The 17,790-nt window shown below is 59.0% G+C and overlaps 1 protein-coding gene across 11 annotated transcripts; it reads right to left on the minus strand.

Moving 5' to 3' along the window:
* Window positions 1–358: 358 nt before the first annotated feature.
* On the minus strand, window positions 359–17,736 carry SHROOM4 (shroom family member 4). Of its 11 annotated transcripts, none has more exons than XM_039354915.1 (11): window positions 17,437–17,736; window positions 13,423–13,574; window positions 10,379–10,507; window positions 7,030–8,959; window positions 6,797–6,858; window positions 5,567–6,253; window positions 5,146–5,246; window positions 4,817–5,066; window positions 4,284–4,434; window positions 3,769–4,038; window positions 359–3,186 (listed from the first exon to the last, which is right to left on the minus strand). In XM_039354915.1, exons 1-11 carry the CDS (start codon window positions 17,605–17,607, stop codon window positions 2,917–2,919), a joined length of 4,173 nt encoding a protein of 1,390 aa, XP_039210849.1. In that variant the 5' UTR covers window positions 17,608–17,736; the 3' UTR covers window positions 359–2,916. The 11 variants fall into 11 exon arrangements, 10 of the variants coding, with proteins under 10 accessions (XP_039210849.1, XP_039210847.1, XP_039210846.1 ...); XM_039354913.1 differs by having other exon boundaries at window positions 4,862–5,066; window positions 7,030–9,127; XM_039354912.1 differs by having other exon boundaries at window positions 7,030–9,127.
* Window positions 17,737–17,790: the final 54 nt, after the last annotated feature.

Here is a 17,790-nt window from a genome sequence, read left to right on the forward strand (position 1 = left end):
CTGCTGCAGCCTGGCCCCACTCTCAGTCCTGCACACGGACGTCTGTCCACATTTCCCATGCTGTTGCCTCCCTCAGTTATCTGAAACCTCAAGAGAGGAGCCCATCATGCAAAGGACTTGATCCTGGAAATCTAGCCGGTTGCCCGGCCTGTGGTCAAAGGCCATCTGGCTGCTGAGTCTTGCCCAGAGCAAGCTAACCCTGCCAAACTGCCAGCTTCTTTCCCCTTAGAAGTGGGAGGCTATAGCCCCCTCCATCTCATTTGCTTTGTACAAATAAAAATCTTCCCTTTCAGAGCAGGCTGTAGTGGTTCTGATGCTCCCCCCTCCCCCCCCTGAACAGAAGCCACACAGTCAGGGACCCAGTTAGCACCAATTTAATACAACATGTGATTCTGCTTTCCCCCCCATTCCCATAATTGCACCCGCAACCAAGACACAAGCTGCTGGAGGTGGTGGTGTCAAAACACCTTTGGAAATACAACTGAAAAGATCTTGCTGTGGAAACGTTGGACAGGAACCATAGATTCTTTGGTGTGTAGGAAGCACAAAATTACAGTCAGCAACTCAAGCATTTAATCACATAGCAACATGCCTCCAGAGTTGGCACTTGGGTTCCACCTGCGCTGAGGAGGGGCTGCTTGGGCAGAGCAGCTGCTCAGAGCAAGCCAGGCAGGGAGAGGGGCAGGAATGGGCAGGGAACAACCCTGTTCCTACAAATAAGTACAGGGAGCTGCAGGTGGGAGACATGGAAGGGGAGGAAGGGGAAGCTGGTAATCGCCAAGGTCCTAGGTTGCACAGAGCTCCTTCCCACTCAATGCAGAGTCCTGTGTTGGACAGCCAGAAGCTGGGCCCGGAGAGTCACCAGGCAACCTGGCCTCCTCTTTTTGGTGCACATAAATGTGCCACGCTTTTACAGCCAACTCTGCACAAAAGGCTTTGGTCTCAAGCAAGCCGGAAATGGGGGGGGGGAGCAGGCAGTAGGAGGTCAGGTTGGAAGACACAGGGCGAATTTCCAAGATTTGCCTGGGAAAAGCAGAAAGAGGCTGTCCTCCTGACTCCTGCTTCCAAAACAGCAGACTCGCCCCCACTCTCAGGGCACTTCCAGGACCAGCAGAGGCTAAAGCAGAAACAGAAGGCAACTGCCAAGTGGTTCATTGGTGATTATGGGCTGTCATATCTGAGTACTTTTCCAGAAGGGTACCAACAGGCAGGCGTTCAAGTCCCTTAAGCCCAGATCTTTCCAAAAGAATAAAGGCCGGCTCAGCCCTTCAGAGGAAGGATCACAAGTCCCTCCTTAGAAGCCCAAGGTGGGAAGCAGTCCAAGGCCGAGTGGCCTGGGCCACTGGATTTAGCTTGGCCACCCTTGACCTCCTGGAGCATTTAGGAGCTGCATCCCAGCTCCAGAGAGCACCAGGTTGAAAAGCTGGTCTGGAAAAACTGGATCTCCCTCTTTGAGGGTTAAAGAGGGACAAACTATCTTCCTTCCCTGCTTGTCAGGAGCCCAGACAGTGGAATTTTCATTTCTCTTGAGGCCCAGAATGCTAAGGCAGCATGGCCCAAGTCTTATTCTCCTTCCTCGAAGGGAGAATGTACAGCCATGAGTTCCAGGCAGCCCAGCACTGAAGAGGTTAAGCCAAGCAGACTTAGCTTCCTGCACTGGGCCAAGGACAATGGAGAGGAAGAGGATGTTAGGGTCACAATAGCCGTGGCAGGATCCCAACACATTCCTCTGCTGTGGATACAGGAGAGGTAGAAAGAGAAGCCCTTGTTATTCAGTCCCGGTTCCTCCCCCCCCCCCACCAAAATGTTCTTGCCAGGGCATTGCAGCTTTAGGCCGTGCCAGGAAGATAGAAGGGAGACTCTCTCCCAGGGCAGGGCTATCTGGCCAAGGCTGAGGGAAAAAGCTGGTGACTGGGGCTGGATTGCCCGTTGATCCCGTGGATAAATTAAGGTAGCCAGCTCATAGCTCATGAAAAAGGCAGGCTCAGGTATATGCCTGCTGTCACTCCACCATCGCTGGCTTAAGGGTCTGACCACACCCCACTGCAAAGCCAGGCTTCCCCAGGCCTGATCCTCACACGACCCTGGCGCTGCAGGAAATGTCTCCCATGCTATCTCCCTGGCACAGTTTTGCTGCTGAATGGCAGCCACCTGAGCCCACTCAGGCCTGGCTGCAGGAGGAAGGCAAGGTGAGGCACATGAGATTGTCTGCTGCTGCTGGTGACCTCATGCCGGTCCCTTCCACGGGAAGACTGAAGCAGCAGCTCCAGGGCTTAGTTGGGGATTCTGGCAGGATGCAACGAAGATGCGATGCCACTGGCAGGGCTTCGTGGGCCAAGGAAGGACTCTGCGGGGAAGCCGCTGCGGACCTGGGCTCTGAAACAGCCCGTCCAGCCACCCGGCCCTTGCCTGACCCACATCCAGGTTTCACTTGGAAACAAACTTTAACATAGCAATAGCAGAAAATAAATAACATGGACCAGTAGAAAAGGCACCTTTGAGGCTTGTAGGCACTTAAGGTGAGGAACGGGTCCCACAGTTGAGTTTGGAACGTCTCCCTCCAAGTATTGCGCGAGGGAAACTTCTTTGTCCATGCTAGGCTGTGTGATCCCTGGAAGGGATGGGGCCAGCCGGGTAGTTTGGGGAGGCTGCGAGGACCCTGCTGCCTCTTCATTCCAGTGACTCAGGATTCCCACAGCCATCTTGAGCAGCAGCCGGGACAACTGATCCTAACTGCAGGTGGGCACATCTTTGTGGCAAAGGGCACATGGGTGACCCCGTCTTCCTTGGCCACAGAGAGGAGGAACAGACAGGCTCTTTGGCAAAAGGCACCATCTCTTTCCGGAGGACAGAAGATTGCAGAGGTCCTGCAGTTTGCATCCAGCCCTCCTCCCAGCCAGTCGGGTCCTGGCTCCTCTAGTGCTCCCTGGGCCTCAGAGCCAGGCTCTCCCAGAGACAATGCAGCTGCTCCTCACCCAGCTTGATCTTATCGTCCAGCTGCCGCTGCTGGATCGCCAAGGCAGACTTCATGCGCACAAAGTGCTGATAGTCTTGCAACTGCTCGGAGGGCAAGCAGCGTGAGATGCTGGCAAAGACGAGCTGCTCCCGCTGAGCCACATGCTCCTGCAGCTCCTTGGCATCCTCCAGCTGTGCTGTCAGCTGTCGCTTCTTCGCCAGGAGGGCCATCTTTGGTCAGAGGATGGGCAGGGGAGAGGAGAAGGAAAGAGAGCTGGTCAGTGTTGGCCACACCTGGGACCTCTTTGGGTAAAGAGCCCCATGCTGGCGGCAGAGCCCCGTGCTGGATCCAAGAAGCAGCACTAGTGTTCTCACCAGGGGAGACAAGGGGGCAAACTGGCCGCACCACAAACTCCTGGCCTTAGAGGTGCCAGGACAGGCACTGCAAAGGCCCCGGGGAAGCAGTGCTGTGCAACATAGAATCATCAGCAGTTGGGCTGGGTACCCTTTGATGAACAGGAAGCCCAGCACTGTGGGATTGTATGGCTGTTTCTAAAGGAAGAGTGGCATAAGGACTCACTTAGCCTTTGAGAGTGCAGCACCCCCCTGCAGTCTGCAGGAAAGGAGTAAGCCATTACTTGGGCCGGTGGTATCCTAGCATACATAGCCAGAGTCACAACATGGAGCAACGGGGGACTCGGGGCACCTTAGCTGCAGGGAAGTTCTGCTCTGCCAGGGCGGGCAAGCCACCCTCTGCTGTACCACGAGCACCCTGCCCAGCAGCCTGCCCTCCCTACCCCATTCAGTGCCCACCTTCTCCTCCTCCTCCTCTGCATTCAGGCCAATGAGGGTGTTCTCCACTCGGGCCAGCCTTCCAGACAGCGAGAGCAGCAGGTTGACCACTTTGTCCAGGTCGCCTATGGCGAGGCGGAACTTCTCAAATTCATGGGGCTTGCAGGCCCCCTTGATGTAATTCTCTACCTCTCTGCCAAGGGCCGTATTGGCACTCAGGTCATCCTGCAGACTCTGCTGGGCCTCCTGCAGCACCACCAGCTTCCGTCCAATGCTCTCGATCAGCTGCACCTGGTTGGTGTTTTCAAGGGGGATACAGTCCCAATTAAAGGCTAGCCGGCTGTCAGCCCTGCTGGGACTTTGCAGATGGTCCTCCAAGACTACCAGCTCCAGGGATCCATCTGGAGCCGAGGGCCCCCCTATTCAATGCCCTGCAACTTTGTTAGCATTAAGCTGGCTGCTCAGGCCCCGGACTCCCTGGCTCAGCGATCTGCAGGTGGCAGCAATTGGCTGGGGGGGGGGGAGAGAAAGCTCACCTTCTTCTGAGCCAGGTCCTCTTCTGAAGAGGCTGCAGCCAACTCGGATGGCTCCTTCGTTTTGTTCAGCAACTCGGCTGTGCCCGCTGACAGATTGAGGTAAGTCAAGTAGGAGGGGGGGGCTCCCCCAGACTCAGGAGAACTCTGCTGCCTATACAAAAGAACGCATTGTGGGATACAGGTTGGGGGGAGAGAAGAGGCTGGTCTTACATCAGCGGGGGTGGGGAGACAACATCCCTGTAAGGAAACAGAGGCTCCAACAGCCCAGTTGCATCTGCCTGTCCAATTCCTCTTCCTCTCTCATTGCTTCAAGGCAGCAATATCCCTGGTTGCTCCCCCCCCCGCCCAGTTTTCTGATCCCAGCGATCTGTGAGGAGATTATTGGCCCAGGATCACCCAGGGGACGAGTGGCGAAAGAACAGGGCTCCGGACTCAGCTCTCCCCAAGCTAGGGGTCAGGCTGGCTCTCCTGTGGCTTGCTCCTCTTGCTCCACATGTGACTCCTCCCAGTCTGCAAAGCCCAAAGGTGCCCACCTTTCAGGGCAGCTGGGACCACTGCCTGGTGGTAACCAGTCTTGCCTTGGCCAGAGAGGGCAGCTGCTTGCAGCAAAGAGGTCACCCATCACCTCGGCTGCTGACCGGAGTCCGAAACCGGAGCTCAGCACTCCAGCCAGGGAGCGGTCCTTGCCCGCCACATCTCTCATCAGTTCCTCCGAACTCAGGCGCAAGGGGGGAGGCCCTGATTTGTGACTCTCTCCTGCAGCATCCTGGGACACAGGCACACCTGAGGGCATAGAAGGTGTAAGCCAGTAGCGCTGCCCTCCACAGGAACCCTCTGCCACCCCCAAAGGGAACAGACTCACGCCAGATGTGGGGCTGCTCTGAGGGGCTGCCGGCTGATGTCTCCTGCTCCCCGACCAGGGGATGCGCCTCAGTGGCTGCCCCCTCCAAGGAACTGGCTGCCCTGTAAGCACAAAACCAACCCGTCTCTTTTTACGGCCAGGCTGTTCCCTTCGAAGGCAGAGCTGGACGGTAACTGATTTCTACAGGGGGCTTTTGCGCTCTTCTCTGCCCTAAAAGGGAGATGGGAGACAGGGAGAGCCTTCTCATTGGCACAGCTGCCACAGCCCCCCTTTATTGCCCTCCCTGTGGCTCAAGTGGGCAAGGCAGACACTGGTGCCTGTACAGAAGGGCTCCACCAATGTCTCTCAGGGACACCCCTCCCAATCCTCCACCCATCTGGAAACTGAGACAGCTGAAACCAACAGAAGGCCGGCCACTTGCCTGGATGGGGCACTCCAGTCACTCGCCTCAGTCATCAGCCACTCCAGGCTCCGGGATGGCGACCCATGGCAGTAGTAGTGGGAGTTGTCTTGCTTCGGGGTGGAAGGGGTGCTATCGGGTCCTGCACAGGGCAGCCGCGGGCACTGCAGTTGCGGCCTGTGGTGCCACAACTGCTCCGCAGGGAGGCTCTGAGAACGCTGCCTGGCTGCTTCGAAGCCAGGCTGGCCCGGGGCCCAGGAGTCCCGTGCATGCACGGGCAGGCAGGCTTGGGCAGGGAGAAGGTGCTGGTGTGAAGCCCGGGCTGGGCGGTACTTCTCCCAGTTGGGTGGAGGCGGGCGTGGAGGCGGGGGCCCCCTTCTTCTGGCTTGGCATGGTGGTGACTTTGGTGATGTCTCCTCTGCCTTGGCCAACAGGGCTTCTTGCCACTCCCTCACAGAGACACCAGCAGGCTCAGTGCAGAGGTGGCTCTCCGAATAGGCCCTTTCACGCAAGAGGGGTTTGTGAGCCTCGCTGGGCCCCCCTTCCAAACCCCTCTTCTCTGTGACCCGCCTTGGCTGCTCGCAGTCCCAGGAGAGATCATGCGTGGATGAGGCCCGGCATAAAGGAGGCCCAGCCGGATCGGTGCGCTCAAAGCAGGTCCAGTAAGGGCTGATCCTAGCGAAGGCCACCTTGTGCTGCAGAAGCTGACTGGAGAAAAGAGGAGGGGGCTGCAGACATGACTGGGGGGGGGGGAAATCTACCTTCTCCTGCCCTCAGTAGGTGGGGGCTGCTCAAGACCCTTGCTCCAAGGAGGGAACAAGGGTCCTTTGGCTGTTGGGGTCAACTAATTCTGGCCAAGAAGAGTCATTTTACTTAGCCAGAGAGATGCAGATTAACGGCAGCCAACCTGGCTGCTTCCTCAGTGCTACAGGTTGGCCTCCCCCACAAGGGGCAGCTGCTCCTCAAAGGCACCAGCACGCCAAGCCTGTGCATATGAATGCTGGCATCGGAAGGCCCAACAGGGGAGGCCAGCCATGATGACCAGCTCCAAATCCTCTCTCGGAGATGCGCCCTGTCTGCTGTCTAGGTCACCCATTTCTGAGCCTTCGTAGGGGGGTGGGGGAAGCAGGCACAGATTAATGTCTTCTCTCGCTGCTAATGAGAGGCTCTCAGAGACACACACCCCCCAGCAAACAGCAGGCAGCCCAGAAATGTCCAACCCCATTTCTATTCTGCCTGGCAAACGCTTACCTCACAGTGTGGCTGCTTGCTCTGTTCACAGCGGAGGGCTCCCATTCGTCTAAAGGGAATTCCTGGGAGGGGCGAGGGGAGAGTGAGGCAAAGGGATGGAAGAGGCCACGGAGCCCCTTGACCTGGGCAAAGGGGAGGAGGCTGGGCAGTCAGTGAAAGCCCATCCCAGCAGCTGAGTTTTTCTTCCCCCATCCCCAGCTGGTGTGGAGGAAGGATTTGAAAATCCGACTTACCATTTGAAAACGCTTCCTTGCTTGCCAGGGATCTCCATCCTCCAGGAGCTTCTGCTGACCTGGGCAACAGCACTCACTGTGGCAGCTCCAGGAACAGGGATGACAACGGTGGGCATGGTGGCTGGGTGGCACTGGAATGTTCTTTGAATGCAGCATGGCGCACTCATCCCGAAAGCTGTAGGCGCAGGATTCTCGGATAGCGCATGAGCAAGGAAGAGCCCACCAACGCTCAGTGTCCATACCGGATCGAGCCAGGGACTTGCATGGCCCCAGAATCTCTGGCTGAAAATCCTGGTACTTGGGGGGCGAAGATGGGCAACGGTAGGACTGATCAAGAGAGTGGCACAGGAAGTCCCCGTGCTCAGTGCTTCCTGACTTCTCTGCCTCGGGGGTCCGTGTGCCGTCAAGCCTGCCCTGAAGGGAACCGTAGGGCCTGGTGGGCAGCAGGCGGCTCGTCTCCTCAAAGAACTTCCGCCGGTCAGCAAAAGGCCAAAGGCCAGGTTCCTCCGAAGGTGGCTGTGAGGAAGGCCCTGGCTCTGATTCCTGAGGCTGGAGCTTGTGCTGCGGGGACCACCGCCAGCGGCCGCCTCCCCCTCCTCCCGCACAGGTCAGTGGCAGAGGCTTCTCCTTGGGCACCAGGTCCCCAGACAGCCTTCGGGGGCTGCATGGGGCTTTCTCCTCCCCGAACACACTTAGCTCAGGGCCCCACCGCTTGGGGGCCACAGCTGGCAGCCCAGAGGAGCCACGGAATCTGCCCTCCCCTAAGGCAGGAGTCGCAGTGTGGCTGGGGGGCTCCTCTGGGGGGGGCTCCTCTTCGCATCTTAGCCCCCCGGAACCTTTGGCCTTCTGCAGTTGGGCTTTGCGCCATTGGATCTCATTCCGCAGGTTGGTGGCAAAGCGGTCACTGCGCCGGCGGATTTGCGCAGAGCGATGCTGGGCCTTCTGGGCAGTCGGGAGGCTCCTTTGAGTGTCTGGCAAACCATCAATGTGGGGGGCTGCCTGGAATCGTGGCTGAGGGGTGCTGGCATTGCCCAATGCCGGCAGTGGCGGGGAACCACTCAGGGCCGTGAGGGCTGTACAAGTGCCCTGTGGGAAAGGTGACCCCTCCTCTGCAGTTGGGGGGCAATCTGGCTCTTCTGCTGGCGCCCAGGGGTTCTGGCCACACTGGTCTAGATTTAGCCATGGCTCTGGAGCCTGCATGCCCTTCTGCTCCTTGTGCAGGGGGGACACTGTCCAGTGGGGACCCTCCTGGCCACGGGAGACATCCAAGGCCTGCAACTGGGCAACCAGCATGTGTTCTGGGATGCTGTGGCGATGGCGGAAGGGCCCGGCCCAGCCAGCCTTCCAGGAAGAAGGGGGCTCTGCATGGTTGTTGGCCTCCCCCGTGCGCTCCTTCTCTTCAGGGGGGTCTGCTACAGGGCAGCTGGGGCTCTCAGCCAAAGAGGAGGGGGTGGTTTGTGGGCCCTTCTTCATCATCCCGGAGTGCGATTCTGTGTGTGAGCTCAGCAGGTAGTACTGGTCAGTAACTGGAGAGTCCTTCAGGGGGCCTGTGGTGGCCAACTGCCCATGGGGATCTCTGCCAGGTGTGCAGAGGGCTGTGTCCGAGCTCCACCGATCCTCAGGACACAAAGAACCTGTGTGGCTGGGGGCTCTTGGGTCTTCCAGCGGGGAATTACACGCACGCAGACTGTCCTGTCTCATAGGCGGCTGGGGAGGGACAGCAGCCGCTTTGGCAGGGCTGGGAAGAGAGCCTGACTGGACGCTGGAGGGCAACCGGACGCCAGAAGCTGGGGAGGGCAGGCCTGCCGGCTCCCCCCCCGTCTGCAGGTATCGAGGCTCTGGCAGCTGACCGGGCTGGGTGCCATCCACGGAGCCGGCCTCCTCAGGTCGCAGCGCAGAGTCAGAAGTGCTGGAACTGGCCGAGAAGGAGCTGTAGGCAGAGTCCCGCTTGCTTTGGTACATGGCCTGGTCAATGGGGAACAGGCTGCCCTCATAGTAGGTCTGGCTGGTCGGGTCCAGACTTTCCATGCTCCCAAGGGAGCCGTTCTTTTCTGTGGTGCAGTGGGGAGAGAGAGGGTTCCACGGCAAAGGCAGGTCACTGGGGGCAGGAAGAAAGGGGAGGCCCCCATGTCACAGGGGCAGGGAAGCCCTGCCTGGCTCCCCAATGCCTTTTGGCCCACGGCTGCTTGCTTGATGGTGCAACAGCAGCCCTTCACACTGGCTCTCCCCACCAGGCCCCCACAGACTGTCGCTTGACTTTCCTCAACCCTCTGTCCACCACCTCAGGGCCGACAACTCCTTTTGCTCCCTGCCTGGATGTGGGAGGGAAACGTCCCACCATCTACTGGGACTCAGGCCAAGAAGGGCAACCCGAGGTGCCACCAAGGGCCCAGCCCTTCCTGCCTGCAAACAAAGAGCCTGCCTGCCACTGAGGAGCAGCATCATGGGCACATCAAATCCAGAGCAGCCCTTCCTGTCCAGCCACTGCCAGGCTGAAGCTCTCATTGGAGAGCAAAAGCCAACCATGGGGGGGGGGGACTGTGGGTTCTGTACCGCAAAGACCCAGCCCGATCCCAATCCAGGGGACGCTGAGTAGGAGCAGCTCCTCCAAAAGAGAAGTGCTGTCCGGATTCGCACACGGCTCTTCTGGCTCACATGGGTCCTGCCTGCCATGCCACATCCTGCAACTCAGAGAGTGGGCAGCTCCTCTAAGCTGCGTGGCAAAGGAGCTGAAGCCACTGCTCCTTTGAAGGAGAATACTGTAGCTCAGGGTTGAAGTGAGGGATCCTTGGTGACGTTACCTAGCTTGGGTGATGAAATGTCTACCAGAAAACAACCAGGCTCCAAGACCTCCTTTGCTTGCTGGCAGCCTGCATGATTCTGCCCCCCTCCCGACGGGACAAAACGCAGTCAAGTCCTCCCAGAGAAATGGTGCCCAGCACTGCATTCCAGGCTCAGGAGCACTCAGGATGGGCAGAAGGGTGCCCAGACCAGCCGGAGAGGGGGCGCTGGGGCTGCTCCCCAAGCCCTGCAGGAAAGCCAGGCAGGGAACGGCCGGCAAGCAAAGAGGCCTTTGGAGCCGTGTGCTCACAACTGGGACCCTTCCTGTCCTCCCAGCCTGGGCCACAAAAGGCAGGGGGGGCAACAGAGGCTGGTTGTCGCCAGGGTCAGCTGTGGTGGGCTGCGCTCTTTCAGCCCACGATGCCAAAACCCTGAGGGGAAAGCCAGCTGTGCCCCTGGAGAAGAAAGGCAACCTTGCCCTCTGCTGATGGAGGGGACCCGCAGGAGTCAAGTAGCTGCCCCCCATTTCCCCCCAAGCCCCCTTGCCCTTTTTTCCTCTGGCGCTCACCTTGTCTCGCAGTCCAAGTGCCAGGAGAGACTCAGGGGGTCAGCAGGAAAAGTCATGGTGCCCTCTGTCTGGTCTTTGGAGAGCTTGGCCAGATGCCATGAGTGGGGCCGGATGAAGGGCACGTTCCTCCTTTCAGGCAAAGCAAAAGGAAAGTGAGGGGCAGGAAGCTGGCATGCCTGGTGGGCACAACACCTGCTATGTGAAACCAGCTGCCCCCTGCCCTGTGCCCAAGTGTGCCCCTCACCGCCTCCCAAGCCTCTCTTTGGCTCATTGCTGCTCCCCCAGGGCAGTCTGAGCCTTTTCCTTCCTGGTTCCCGGCCCCACTCAGCTGGATGGCTGCCCCCATCCCTGAAAGACAAGCTGTGCTCTGGAGAGGAGGAGGGGGACACCAGGAGAGGCAAGCCAGAGACAGTGACCCATATCTGCCTCCCCCCCCCCCAGTTCCTGCCAGCCCAGCCCAGCCCAGCCCAGCCCAGCAGAATGCCATTAACAAAAGCCACTTGGGGACCTCTGGCTAGAAGTGAATGCTCAGTTGGAAACTTCCGGGCTCGTTGTCGGTTGGTGCTACCGAAGCTGAGCCCCTCCGGCAAGGCAAGAGCAGCCGGTGGGTCAGGACAGAGCAGAGACAGAGGGCAGGACAGGGAGGACAAGGGTAAGGAGGCACTGCAGCCAGAGCCCTGCCTGCCCCAAACGGACTAACAGTGCCATGAACCCAGCAGCTCCTGGACAAGAACCCACAGAAAGGCATCGGCAGGAGCCACGTGCACCTGCCTCTCCACCCAGAGGCCGAGCCCCAGGCCCTGTGGGAGGACCTAGGCTTTTCATTGCCATCACCCCAGCCAAGTTAGCTCCCTCACCCCCCAAAAAACCCCCAAAGCCATGCACAATCAGACATGGAAAGGAGAGCCCCCTCCCCCCGCAGGTTCAATACACACCTATCCTGGCCAACTCTTAGTGAGGTCTGGTAAGACAGCTATGCCCAGGCTCCAGGCCGGCCCAGCCCAACCAGCCACCGCAGGCAACAGAGTGGGACTGGAAGCGGCCAGCCCAGCAGGGAGGACTTCCTGCCCCTCCAGGCTCCTGGAGCCAGTTCCCATCCTCATCTCCTCCCAGCCAGGAAGCGGTGAGGAAGTGATGTCCAGGGAGATAATTTTGCTGGCAGCGGCAATATCAGTAGCTGAGACCCCAGGGAAGGGGCTTCCTGCCTCTTGGAGCAGCCCCTCCCCTCAAGGTGGCGGCGGGGGGGGGGGAAGGAAGTGTCCCTCCCTCAGGGCTGCAATCCTCTGAGCCACCTGCCTCCTAGGGGAGAAATGGGTGGACCGGGATCTCCAGGATGGGGAGGGCCAAGCCTCTTGCCTTGCCTGGCGGGGGGGGAGAGGGGGAATTCCAGAATGCCTCTTGCTGAAAGCAGGGCTTCCAGCTGAGCTTCAGGACTGCCCCCTCTCCCTCCCTCGCTCCCCCCACAGGAAGTGGCTGGGACAAAGTGCAGGAAGGATGAGGTCATTGCTAGCTCAGTTTGGGGGCAAAGAAGAAGCAGGAGCTGAGATGGAGTAGAGATGCTATGGGGCCAAAGGCAAGCACAACCCGAGCCCCACTGCAAAGGGCTCTTCTGTTTCTGGAGAGCTGTGAACTCCACAAATAGCAGCCGGAGAGGTGCCAAAAGATTCCCCCACCCATGCTCCACTCCAGGCCCATTATTCTGGTGCTCCCTCCATAATACTCAGGCCAGAACCATCAAGTTTTCTGGGTCTCTGCCCCAAAAAAGAAAAATAAAACTTTTTCAACGTACCCGACTCCAGAACCCCAAACCGATTCAGATCTACAAGAGTGGGGATCTACTGGAGCAGCCAAGAGCTTTGCCGCAGTCCCCCCAGCCCACTTCCACAGCCAGCCCCACTCCTCCAAGGGGGGGGCTGTATAGGAGCCACCTGGCCCTCTGCCTGGTGTAGCCCAAAGAGCATCTGATTAGGACACCTGAAACCCCAGAAGGTCATCTCAGTTTGTCCTCCTTCCAGGACAACCCCTGGACCCCGAGTGACCAGGCCTCTCCAGGGGCAGGCAGACTGGCAGCCCCTGCGCTCTGGCTGCTATTGGCCTTGGGAGAAGGGAGGGATCACCGCAGGTATCTCCAGTGTGGGGTTCTGGAGCCTTTCAGTATCTCAAGATTTGCACCAGGGAGAATGGGGAAAGCAGTGGTTTCAGAGGAAGGTTCAAGTGGACCAATGATGCTTTTAGGGACGTGGTCAGAAAATTTCAGTTTTCTGGCAGCAGCTCCAGAAGGACACAGACCAAAAGCGCCACTCGTTGGTGGCTCTGGCGGCAAAGGCCAGGAGAGGGAGGAAGCCTCCACGGTTGTCAGCTTCACTGCTGACCGAGCCAGTTCTTGGGCAATTCCCCAAAGGGCCTCAGACAGGCTTTACTGACCTGGAACTGATCCGTCCATGTAGACAAATCCCAGACTAATAAAGAAAGCATGTATTTGTCTGGGCTAGTTTCTGTTTCTTAAAGAGACCCCGCACTCTGCAGGCAGATTTTCCTGCCAATAGCATCGTCCCAGGCGATGGAACGTTTTCTGCATTTCAGAGACATTCAGTTCTTACTAGTTGCAACACTGAAAACTAGACCTCCTGAAGGACTGGCCTGCTTTGGAGGCAGGAGAGGAACAGAGGAGGAATCAAACAGAGTTCTTTAAAAAAAAGCCAATCTCTACTCAAGGCACAAGGGGTTTCACACCGCTTTTGCCAACTACAAATTGGTGTGCAATCTCAAATTCCTGCCACAGGAGGGCAGCTGCAGCCAGCCTCAAGGAGCTCAGGCACATGTCCATGCATCCCCCCCGTCCCCCCTCCAAACCGGAAATCTGGCAGGAGCAGCGCCTTGCTGACTGGACTGCAGCCCATCCGCCTCTTTTGCTGTGGCCAGAACAGAGTCCCCCAGCCCCAGAGGAAAGCTATGCATCACCTGCAACCTCTTACTCAGGAAAAACTCTTCCCGGACAGGAGACGCTCTCTCTCCCTCCCTCCCTCTCTCTCCCCCCCCCTCACCTCCGGATGATCATCTTGAGCGTGCGGTAGGAGCCCTTGATCAGGATGAGCGCTTCCTGCCGGGAGCCATAGAGCGGAGTGCCGTTGATGTTCACCAGCTCATCGCCAGAGCGCATCTTCTGTGAGAGGGCCGCCTTCCCCCCATCTTCCACCTGGAGGGGTAGAGCCAAGGTGTGAAGGGTCACCTGAAAGCCACTGCAGGACAACGGCCAGGCCAAGGGACCAGCTTGTATGCCCATCTGGGCAACTCACAGCAACAACATATAAGAAACAATAAGTGATTTTAATCAGCTGCCACTGTACAATAGACAAGATTGCTGCGATCCCCTCATGCAGGGGAGAAGGGTCTCCCCCACTCACCAAATGAGATCCATCATAGAACCACCAGTTGGGGGATCTTCTCAAGGACTCCTGCAGAATCAGCCCCCATAAAGAGTGGTTCAAGAGTCAGCGCTGTTGCAGGCACTGGCTTGCACCCTGTGCTCGGAGACCAGGCCCAAGCTGAGAGAGAGGAGGGCAGCCCTTCACTGCCAGTCACACGCTCAGCAGGGAGAAGGCAGGGACTCCTCGTGGTCTGGCTGAACTAGAGCCAGTTGTGCTGGCCCCAGGACACGGAGAGCCCACAAGGCCTGGGCATGCGGCTGTGAAAGAGCCACACCCAGCAGCTGAGAAGAAGGGAAGAGTCAGAGTTAATCTTCTCCAGCAGGAAGACCTGGTCCAGCTTCTCACGGAGACCTTGTGCCAGCTTCAGGCACAGGGGCTGGTCAGTCTCAGAGATGGGTCACAGGAAGGGGTCTTCGAGGGGTTCCACATTGCAGCCTTCTTCCTCGGGTGATCTGTCCTGTGCTCCTGGCCACCGAGGAGCCCAGGAGAAGGAGAGAAGGCAGGTCCGTTCTGCAGTTGGAATCCTGCAGTGAGCCGTGAGGGGCAGGCCCCACTGAACTTGGATGTTTGGAGGTGGAAGCAGTAGCAAGCCAGCTCGCCAGAAGGAAGCTGAGAGAGGCAAGGCCAGCCTTGAGTGCGTAGGGAGAAGAGAGTTTGCTGGCTGGCTGCTAATTATTGCACAAAGCAATCCTTGTTCCTGCTCACGATTTTGCCAGACAGAAAAGAAGGGTCACTATTCCCTGGCCTGGAATCAGACCTAGTGGGAGCATTCTTTGCCCCTGGGGGGGGCAAGCGAGTCCTGACTCCTCCAAGACCCATACCCCAGACTGTTCAGCCCTCTGGGGCTGGCTGCCTGGAAAAACCTTCGAGCCATGCCTCTCGACTAGGGGACAGAGCGCCCAACTGAGACAAAGATCCCCACGCTGGAACAAGATCCCTGCATTGTAGCCCAGGCGTTTCAAAGGAGCGGCCATAAACACACCAGCGCACAGCATAAGTGCCGGTGGATTCAGCCCATCTGCGCAGAGCAGCCTCAGTAGGCGGGCACAGAGAGTGGACGAGAGCGTGGAGAGGAAGCAGGTTTTGTAGGTGCTGCTCCCCAGGCAGAAAAGTTCTTGGCCTGCCCCACCATCTTCATCCCCCACTGCTGAGGGCCTAAGCAGGATCCTCTCTGGAAAGGCAGAGCCCTTCCCAGGAGGGCTGGGGGTAGCTGGGGGCTCAGGAGAGGCACTTTTTGTGCAGTGGCAAAAGGGACCCTGGCAGAGGGCTCCCCCCGTCCCTGAAAACTTCCCCAGAGTCTCCCAGCCAAGGGGAGCCACACAGCTGCCTGTCGGGAGCTCCATCCCTGCCGGCACACAAGGGCAGTTAATCATTCATTCGCTGCCTTGGGGCTGTTACTGGTCAGCACCGGGCTTTGGGGCTCCCTCCGGGAGAGGCTTAGCATGTGGCTGGCAATGGGAGCGGCTCAGCCTCTTTTCCTTGGGGACACAAATCAGTCCTTGCATCCAGCACCAAATACATGAGCCCAGGAGGGACGACCCTGGTCAATTCAGGGTAGTCCCTGTGGTCCAGGACTGCCTAGATCAGTGGTTCTTAACCTTTTTAATGCCACGACCCCCAACCAGTCGTAAGTCGAGGACTACTCAACTGGTGCAGCACCGTTTGCAGAATGGGACTTTTGGTGGGCTCAGCAGGGCAGAGACAGCCTGGACAATTCCTATTGGCTATTCAAGAGAGTCTATTCTATTGGCTTTTGAAAGCCAATAGAATAAAAGGGAGTAGCACAGCTAAGGAAAAGGGGGGAAAAGATGGCGGACTGCGTTGTTTGGCGACCCCCGTGAAATGGTCGTTCGACCCCAAATGGGGTCCCGACCCACAGGTTGAGAACCACTGGCCTAGATTAATCAAGAATCCTATCACGGGAGGAACCTTAGAGATTATCCAGTCTGACCCTTAGCTCAGTGCAATAGACTGCAGCATCCACACCAGATGGTCACCAACCTAACGGAAGAGAGTTCAGCACCTGTCCCACTGCAGAAGAGCTCCAACCATTAGGAATTCTTCCCAGAAGACAACTAGTCCATCTGCCCCTCTTCTTTTCCCCAGCCTACACATTGGCCACGTGCTTGCCCCATCCCCTCCCCATCTTCCTTCAGCCTTTCATCCCCTTCTCTGGATTCCTGCTGATCTATCAGTGCCTTTCCTAAAATGTGGGATCCAGGAGCAGCTGCATTATTCCAGGTGTGAACAACGGTCTCTCTCTTCTTCACATTGTACAGGCTAACCTTTGCTCAGTGCAGCTCAGGAGCACCTTTCCTCTTGGGGAGCTGCATTAGACTTTGGCACGGAGGCCCAGCTGTGAGGTCCTGATCCCCTCTGCATTCCCTGCAGCCCGAGGAAGCCCCTCCTCTCCCCGCCCCTTTCACACCTTTGATTTTTGCCTACCTAAAAGCAGACCTGGCATTTTTCTCTGCTGAAATTCATCCTGTGGACATTCTATTTCAATCCCATATTTTAAGGCTCCTGCAGTTCCTGCTTTTTCGGCATCATCCACACTGCCAATAATTGTATTTCTAGCACAGTCTCCAAGCCAGGGTCAACAGCAAAAGCCTCGATCCACAGAGCTCCCAGGACCTTCCAGTCAATAATCGGGGCTGCCTGCTCTGGGGCAGGAAGAAGAGCTGCCAGATCTTCAGCTCCCCCCTTTTCTGTAGCTTCACCTTAGCAGGCTGCCAAAGCCCCTGAAGGCCCCATAAGCTGGCTATCAACAGGGAGGGCCCACAAGGCAGGCCCACCCTTCTTTGGAGTTCTGCTGGGGAAGATTCTGGGAGAAGATCCCAGTTCAGGGGCCACAGCAGAAGCCATCAAGCCGGCTGGGTCCGGCTCAGGGCAGTTCCCTCCCCTGAGCCCACAGAGGATCCTCCGGGAATTCCCGCTGGGGGGCGGGGTTGAACCCCGGGATGGCAAGAGCAGCTTGTCCTGCCCAGCCCCCCCCCCCGCGCTGCCTCCCCGGATTGGGCTGGCGCCGGGGGCCCCGCGGCCACTCCGCCCTAAGGTGGGTCCGGGAGGCACCAGCCCCACGAGGCCTCGGTGGGCGACCGGCTTTTCTCCGCGCCCAGCCGAGCCTCCTTGCCGTCCTTGAGGAGGGAAGCGACCCGGGCATCCCTCCCCTTAGGAGAGCCGCCGGGCCGGACTCCGCCGCCGACTCCTGCTCCGCCCGCTGGCGACCCGAGGTCATCTCCGCTGTGGCCCCCTCAGCAACTTGCGAACCGCGGGAAGGGAGGGGGGAAGTCGGCAGAGTCCTTCTCATTCGCCGTGGAGCGCGGGGGTCTCCTCGGAGCCGCGGAGCGTCGCCGTGGCCCAGAAGCGGCGTGAAGTTGTGCCGGAGCCCAGCCGGGCCGCCGCCCTCCGCGACTCGCGCCGGACCAGCCTGACGCGGAGGAGGCGGGAGGGAGCGAGGCGGGCCGCCGAGGGGAGGACGAGCAACGCCCAGCCGGCGAGGGGGAGAGGCGCCTGGGCGGGAAGGCGGACTCGAGGCGGCCAGACAAAGAGCCGCGGCTGGCTCTGGACCTCCCGGCGCACGAAACCGCGCAGCCCGCGCTCTCCGGGGAGACTGCGCCCCAGACTCACCTTGGAGACGATGAGGGGCTCGCCGTGCTCCAGCCCGCCCCGCAGGGTGAAGCCCCAGGGCGCGCCGCCGGCCAGCTGCACGTGCAAGTACTGGAAGGAGACCAGCAGTCGTCCCGGCAGCTTGGCCTGCGGTGACGGGTCGGGCTGGAGTTGGCCTGGCGGCCGTTCCATGGCACCATTCCCTATCCCGGGCGTGACCCGCGGCGGCGCTCGGCATAGACGGGACGCGGCGCGACGCTAAGCTCTGCCTGCTGGAGGGCGGACCGGCAGGAGCCCCCTGTGGGCGTGTCGTGGGCAAGCTGAGGCGCCCGGCCGGCCCGGCCCGGATCCTGCAACGCCCCCAGCAGCGGAGCC

The sequence above is a fragment of the Crotalus tigris genome, unplaced genomic scaffold (genome assembly GCF_016545835.1).
Source record: "Crotalus tigris isolate CLP2741 ecotype Arizona unplaced genomic scaffold, ASM1654583v1 scf7180000018585.330925593:3314079, whole genome shotgun sequence".
Lineage (NCBI taxonomy): Eukaryota > Metazoa > Chordata > Lepidosauria > Squamata > Viperidae > Crotalus > Crotalus tigris.

Coding starts and splice junctions, on each gene's coding strand:
- SHROOM4 (XM_039354912.1), bottom strand. CDS start 17,607: ATGGAACGGCCGCCAGGCCAACTCCAGCCCGACCCGTCACCGCAGGCC. Junction 9,128..10,378: donor CACTTGGACTGCGAGACAAG/GTGAGCGCCAGA, acceptor TCCTGCCCCCAG/TGACCTGCCTTTGCCGTGGA. Junction 6,254..6,796: donor GCAAGCAGCCACACTGTGAG/GTAAGCGTTTGC, acceptor TCTTTTCTCCAG/TCAGCTTCTGCAGCACAAGG.